Raw genomic sequence first — 7118 nt, 5'->3', positions numbered from 1 at the left:
TTTATTTTCATTATTTTTTTCTTTTTTTAAAAAAAAAAAACATTCTTTACAAGAGCAAGCCCCGGAGCAGTGCATTTGTAATTTTGACCAAGACTTTGGAGAATCCTACCCTCCTATATTTCCTGAATTTTGAAACTTTTTCCCTTCATTCTGGTTGGGAGGCAACTTGTCCTCTTCGGATAAAGCTAGCATGTAACGTTACATTATCTTTGACTTTTCTCTCTTTATTTTTTTAATTTGGTCCAAAAAAGGACAGTTATTTGCGGTTGATGTTGGGTTTTCATAAATGCTTACAGGGAAAAACAATAAATGTAAATTTATTTTTTTTAAGTTTCAAATGATATAAGTATAAAATTGTTTAGGGTTTATATAAAGATTATATAAATATGAGATTTTTTTTATATATTTATTTTAAAATTGAATTGTAAATTATAAGTTATCTATATATTTGATTTTTAATAGTAAACTATATGAATCATTAGCGATAAATTTTTTAAACCTTATAGAAGAGAGAAATTGTTATATCTTTGAATGCTAATTTATTTTTTTAATGTTTTAAATATTTTTGTATCGTACTCTCATGTATTGTCATCTATCTAATGTTATGTACAAAAGAAAAGGAAAAAAAAAAAAGATAAAGACATAACATTATATTTATAGAGAAATCTAAGAACCCTGTAAATAGTAAAATATTAATTTTCCCTTCAAATAATATTACATATATTATTTTAGAATAATTTTAGAAATTTATTGAATCAAATCTCTACTTAGTTTTTTTCTAGGTCTAAAATTATAATTTCTTATATTAATTACATTATAATTTTTAATTTTTAAAACTTACTTACAATCAACTAACATTTAATTAATCATTTCGTTTTAATTTTTTATATGTATAAGTCATTAGGTTCATAATAAGTTGGCCTATGTCATAATCCTATATAAAACATAATTAAAAAAATTAAATAATTTAAGTTATTATCATTTTAACAATTAATTAATTTATATTTGAAGATCAATTAGAATATCTAACTAACTTGTCATGATCCTTCAGATATTAGAAAAATTATAAGTGGTTTGACTAAATATTTCAATTAATAGGTTTTTAATGCAATTATTATCTCTTCATAAAAAATGTTATGATTTAGACATTATAACATCTGCTTTGTTAAATTATTTTGATTCTCAACACTATAGTTATTGATTCTTTAAATAAAATTTAAATTTTTAATTAAGCAGAAACAATGTTTTAATATAATAAAAATTTCATAATTATAACAACTTTATAATTTTTTATACAAAGCATTATTGTTCCACAGACTTTATATTTACTCTAAATTCATTAGATAAACATAATTGAATATTAAAGATAAAAAAAAATATCCTTATTAATAATAAATAGATTTTATATAAATAAAATCAGTGCTACATACATATAATCAACCAATTAACTACAAAATATATGCAATTAAGGCTTAAAAAAGAAAGTCAATAATATAACAGTTCCACAGCCAAATAAGTCATTTGAACTTTGAATTCATAAACAAAAAAGTAAAGATAAATTAGTCCGGGTTTGATATTGTGATGCAAGATATTTTAAAAAAATATTTTTTATTTTAAAAATTATTAAAATAATTTTTTTAATTTTTTTTATACCAGCACATTAAAATCATTGAAAAAAATAAAAAAAATAATTTGGTTTTTTTCAAGACAAACATACTTTTAAAAATATCAAAAAATAAAAGTTACTGCACTTCTAACAAGCTGTAAATACACCCACAAAGATTGCAACCACCAGTTATCTCATTTCCCTTCCTCCAATAATTTAAGAGTTCACATTTAAGAAAAAAATTAATTATTATAAAATAAACTAAAATAAGCATGGATAGAGATGGTGAAATTGCCATTTGAAAAAGTATAAAGATACTTCTTGTAAAAAAAAAACCTCTGCTGAGACATTCCTATTTCAAAAAGGTACACAATATGGATAAATATTACACAAAGTAGAAACAACCATGCTATTAACTCTCGCTTCCTTTGCATCATCTAGATAAGAAAAGTGGAATGACAGCCAAATCACAAGAATGCTGCTCTAAGAAGATTGCTGATCATACAAGCTCAAGCTATAGAGTATACTTTTTCTGATCTGGCCTTCAGTTTGATGGATTCAAAGCTCATTATCTTCAGCCCATTTGATCATCATTCTTCTTAGATAGACGCTTCAATTTGGTGTCTAAATCAACTCGGCACCACCTTGTGTGCCATAGATTTTAGTTAAGAATATTCTGTCATTCCACATTATATTGCAGGCATAAGTTGAAGAATAGCACTGCTTCTTAGCTCCAGCACGCGGAATCCCACCCATACTGATGGAAATGAGATAACTAGGCTAATTCCTTGGACAGGAGATAGCGAAACGAGAAGTTGTGAGGAATCCACTCAATTTTCTTGCCAAATTTTCTGTACTGACACTCCTGAATTCTTTTCTTCAAATAATTAGGCAGTAAATGCTCTATCATTTCCACCAGACCAGCAGGGCAAAGTTCCAAATCCTTAGCAAAAGACTCTACAATCTTCGAAAGAAGGAGTTTCTTTTCTTTATTTACAATGAATGTTGATTGGATGTATTCTTCCTTTGCAGCTTCCAGATCCTCATACACTCTCTTAGGAGTGTACGCTCTAACCTGAAGAATCGCAATTCATCACTTCAATAAGGAGCGCAAGAAGGTATAGAAAGCTATAAGAGACGTGATTTTTTCATGTTTGTGTTACTTTGCAAAGAATCATTTTATCAAAGGTCTGATGTCTTGAGCTCCGTAGAGATATAAAACAGTATTTTGTTTTTTGCATGCAAGATATGAATAGTGGAACATACTGCAGGATCAGAATAACTTCCTGCACAAAGTGCAAAATATAAGCGAGGTTCGGGATGATCTATAGAATAAGCTTTCCTTCCATCTCCATTCTTGAATTTTGTCTTCGCAGAAAATAGCTGTCGCAGCCACTGCATCCAGATAAAAGCAACTCAGCTCCAGTCAAAGATAACATTCCTTGAATATTCCAATCACAAATGGATTGGGACTTGCAAAGGAATTGAATTCAAAAGGGAAAACAGGCTTGCTATAACCATCATTATTGAGGCAGCCTTGGTTAAAACTGAAACCAAATCGTGCTAGCAGGCAATGTTGTTAAAAGAAAGTTTCAGGGAAGTAAATTTACCGGTCCTGGACGGAGCAACCGACATCCGAGAATAGAATTCTGTATCATGTCTACACTAACTGTATGACCCCCAACGTTGTATGCTGCCTGAAACATACAACAGCTTTTAAATGATGCTATTCATGCTTACTTCCTTGAAGATGATCAGAGAAGTTTTTCTCACCTTGAGTATTAAGGACACCCTTTTCATATTATTCTGCGGAATGCCATATACTAAATATGCCTGTAGGGCAACACCATGCAGTGGATTGCATTAGCTCATAGACCAAAAGCAAAACCAGAAAAAGGAACAGGGTAGAATATTGACAATAACATAATTGGACCTTCAGAACCTTACATGCATCACAAGTGCGTTGTGAACATTGATCCAAAAAGCTAGCTTTTCATCATGTTTCATCTTTCTAGGATTAACCCCTTCTAGCCGAGAGACAAGTGACCTGAAACAGGATTAAACCCTCATAGTATTAGACCATATGGTGGAAGTGCCTTCTATCAGCTATGGCCACTGGACTCACCTAAAATCTTGTAGCTTATGTTGAATATATCTCAGCTTTTGAGTATCTCTACAAATTCGTTGGACCTTGACCATTGAGCAGTATGGTCCACTGAATTCCTTGGAGGCTCCAACGTGGAAAGGGTTGTCAAGTGATGAATTGAAGGATGAATAGTTCCCATACTGTGGGCTCCATGTATCACCATGGCCTTGTGATGAAAACTCATTTGGTGATGAAGAGATTGAAATTTTGGAGGAAACATAATCAGGATTGATCAAAGGCGGGTCTGCAAGTTCACAAAATATGGTCGAGATTCTCCTGATCATCTCCTCGGAAAGCCAGTTCGGCGACTCTGGTACGTCATAGCGAATAGAGGTTCCAAGATGATCTGCTAGGCTGATTGCAATTGAAGTATCATTCCGAGCTAGCTGAAAAGACAAGGACAGAGAACCGAGAAATACAAAAAATTACCAGTCTTTACCAAAGTTCAGTTGTTTAGGAACCTTGCTGGAATAATTGTTAGGAACAGTTCAATTCAACCAAGTTACCTCCAACATTGACAGTGGGAGAGAATGGCATGAGTCTACTGCTCTGGCTACTGATCGCGTTGTTGGAGAAGTTCCAATAGACCGCTGAGACATTGAGGAGCGACATCGATGAATGCTGGAATCTAGCAGTTTTTCCGGTCCCCGAGTGTCATTGCGTTCCTCGGTCAGTGAAGTGAGATGACTTGCATTATCAGCAGAATGGTCCTTATCCGACATTATATCATTCTCATTTCCAAGAACTGATCGAAACATTCCTTTATGTGTGTTTGAACTCATTTTGAATCTCTCATGGTCCCTTTCATCTTTGGTTGACAGAAATGATACTTGTTGTTCGAATGTTTTTCTGTACAGGGAGAGAAGATATCGTTCCAAATACACCACTTCCAGTTCCAAAACTGCAATTTCCTTAATCAGTTCCTTAGCAGGCTGCAATTTCAGTAAAATGAAAGTCACATTTCTTTTAGAAGCAGCTAGGCAGAGCATTTAAATGAACAAGCAGTGATTATAGTGCATAGAAGTAGGTGTGTGTGTGTGTATAGGCATTAGCAAAATGCAACCTATTATGGATTCACAACTAAAGTTTTACCTTGGGGATTGACTTATCTGTCATGATATCATGGGAAAAAGGCTTACAGTTTAGTGCCTTCTCCAATGTACGGCGTACCAGAACCTGGTCCTGCAAGCGGTCTTGAAGATCTAGGATCTGGAGAAGAGAGGAAACAATTTGCAGTAAGTGAAGCTTGTTGCGTTCTAAAATATCACAAATAACAAAGGCTCTTCTCTGTTTTCCCTTTTCATTCTCAGCTGTGGACATTTAAATATGAATCAGTGACGCGTGTTTCTTGTGCAATGGTGAATTCTGTAAAACAAAAGTGGACATGGCTTCCTCTACAGATTGACCAACCATATTTCGGGTATAAACTTGACATGCGTGACATAAAGCTAAGAGCAAAGCGTCTGAAGAGGAGTCCTTGGAAACTAACTAATTTTACAGAGGAGAAATAGACGGTTCCTGAGCAAGTACTAACAATGCAATCCTAAAAGCTTTGTATATAGTTTACACGGTTGCGAGGGATTTCGGTCAAGATAATCACCTCTTGCTTTAATGAACTTTGAGCCTCTGTGTTAAGAGATTGCCTCTCCTTGGCTTCAATGCCATCCTCAAGCTGTCTCATTTTCTTCTGTGAAACAAAATTAACAGCCAAACAAAGTTAACCTTGACAGAAGCAGAAATACTTGTAAACAAACGGCAGAGAATTTATTTTTAACTTCCAAGCAGTCAAGGCTTACCGATTTAAGGTGACAAAACTCTTCAAAGATGTTGTTTGGTTCTTGTTTATCAGTAACAACTTTCGTTTGAAATGGATCACTGACAATGAAAAGAGCAGAAATGTTCAAGATAGATATCAAAAGACATCAACGAAGCAGAAGTTCTTCCGTTTTTCCCCTAAGACATGGTGCATCAGTAGCTCAACATGAAAAAACATGAACGAGTGTGTGAGACTTGATGATCACTTCCTGACTAAAAAGAAAAATGCAGTAAGAGCCATATAATTAACAGTTGCTGGTATCTGTCGGACCAAAAATGTAGAAAGTATGGGCATGAAGCTGCACCAATAGTATTATTAAGTGACAAGAAGTGAAGGTTACCAACTGTTAGCCATTGCCAGAAACCATAATATACTATAACTTCAATTTCTAGGCTTCTACCGTAGCAGCAATTTAACAATCAGACTACATGTAAGACGAAGAATTAGCAAGAAAAGTGTTCATAGTAGTACTTAAGAATGAAAGCTACTTATTTGTTGGCTTAAAGACGTAAAGGTATGGACATGAAGCTGCATCAGTATTAATGTTTAGATACAGAAAATGTATCAGCTGCTGACCATCCACAGAAACCATTTCCTTTACTATTTCTAGCCCTGGCATTAGCGGGAAAAATAATGATTTTAATATTTAAGAAAACGAAAAAGCTACTTAAGTACCTGTTAGAATGCTTGTGCCTTGAAACTCTTACTTCCATGAAATTGAACTGTTTCAAAGTTGAACCAAACCGACACTTCACTTCATGCACAGAGGCAAACAAGTGCCTTTAGACCCCACAGTCGTCGAGAATTTAGTGAAGTAGCATTAAATGCGTGGCAAATACTACCAGTAAGTATTGAGAATAGTAAGTAAAGAAAAATGCATTACTCGAAGGAAACATCCAAAAAACATTAAATTGTTACAGAATGAACTGCGTTTACAAGCCACTGAACCACATTGTATGGAGAGAGACTTGTCTCGCAAATGGGTTCTTGTTTTTTCTTTTCAAAAGTTGAGCTAAGACTAGTGGTCCAAAGAACCAAATCTGGGTTTTAACCAGACCTATCCAAGCCCCCCAAAAGGCCAAAATACGTAGTTGTCGTATTAATATGTAGCACGTAACTATAGCAAGTATGATGAACATGCCTATGGATAAGTGCTATGTATAATATATATAGTACCATGTTAGATAGTGCTTAATAGGGTTGTCATTTTTGGCTAGTCCCTTGTCTTAGAAAGCAATGCCACCTTTGAAGCTTTTGGCTATGGTGGGCTTTTTGCATTGCATGAAAAGAAGCAAATGATCAGTTCATGGCTTTACCTTATAAGAATTTAAAGGTGATGGCAAAAGGTGCTTTATGAGGGAGAAGGAGACAAGATACAAAGAGGGAACCTGACTTGTGATGTATATATAGCAAGAGTTCATGGGATTTGAGCTTCAACAAGATTTAAACTTTGCGCTTCATGTGGCTTTTATGCCAATTAACTTTCAAAGCATGAGTACATTAACAACAAATTAAGAGATCAAGACCCACTCATATTAAATATTCAAATT

General features: G+C 33.9%; 1 protein-coding gene across 5 annotated transcripts; it reads right to left on the bottom strand.

The window, feature by feature from the left end:
- Positions 1-2142: 2142 nt before the first annotated feature.
- LOC105134749 (uncharacterized) lies at positions 2143-6326 on the bottom strand. Of its 5 annotated transcripts, none has more exons than XM_011039285.1 (11): positions 6244-6326; positions 5549-5627; positions 5353-5439; positions 4845-4961; positions 4259-4684; positions 3732-4138; positions 3554-3653; positions 3380-3439; positions 3217-3303; positions 2873-3001; positions 2143-2681 (listed from the first exon to the last, which is right to left on the bottom strand). In XM_011039285.1, the coding sequence occupies exons 1-11, from the start codon at positions 6279-6281 to the stop codon at positions 2382-2384; spliced, it is 1830 nt and encodes a 609-aa protein (XP_011037587.1). In that variant the 5' UTR covers positions 6282-6326; the 3' UTR covers positions 2143-2381. The 5 variants fall into 5 exon arrangements, with proteins under 5 accessions (XP_011037587.1, XP_011037586.1, XP_011037588.1 ...); XM_011039284.1 differs by lacking the exon at positions 6244-6326 and adding an exon at positions 6057-6186; XM_011039286.1 differs by lacking the exon at positions 6244-6326 and adding an exon at positions 5909-6136.
- Between the last annotated feature and the right edge of the window lie 792 nt (positions 6327-7118).

This window comes from Populus euphratica, unplaced genomic scaffold, assembly GCF_000495115.2.
Source record: "Populus euphratica unplaced genomic scaffold, PopEup_1.0 scaffold91.1, whole genome shotgun sequence".
Classification (NCBI taxonomy): Eukaryota; Viridiplantae; Streptophyta; class Magnoliopsida; order Malpighiales; family Salicaceae; genus Populus; species Populus euphratica.
The sequence above is the reverse complement of the archived record's forward strand: the minus strand, read 5'-3'. Positions and strand labels throughout refer to the sequence as shown.

Bases quoted from the DNA above. Each gene is read 5' to 3' on its own strand.
- LOC105134749 (XM_011039284.1), bottom strand. From the start codon at position 6,160: ATGGTTTCTGTGGATGGTCAGCAGCTGATACATTTTCTGTATCTAAAC. The intron at 4,962-5,352 runs GTGATTATCTTG...TCTCTTCTCCAG, and splicing joins AAAGTTCATTAAAGCAAGAG to ATCCTAGATCTTCAAGACCG. The intron at 4,139-4,258 runs GTAACTTGGTTG...TTGTCTTTTCAG, and splicing joins TCCCACTGTCAATGTTGGAG to CTAGCTCGGAATGATACTTC.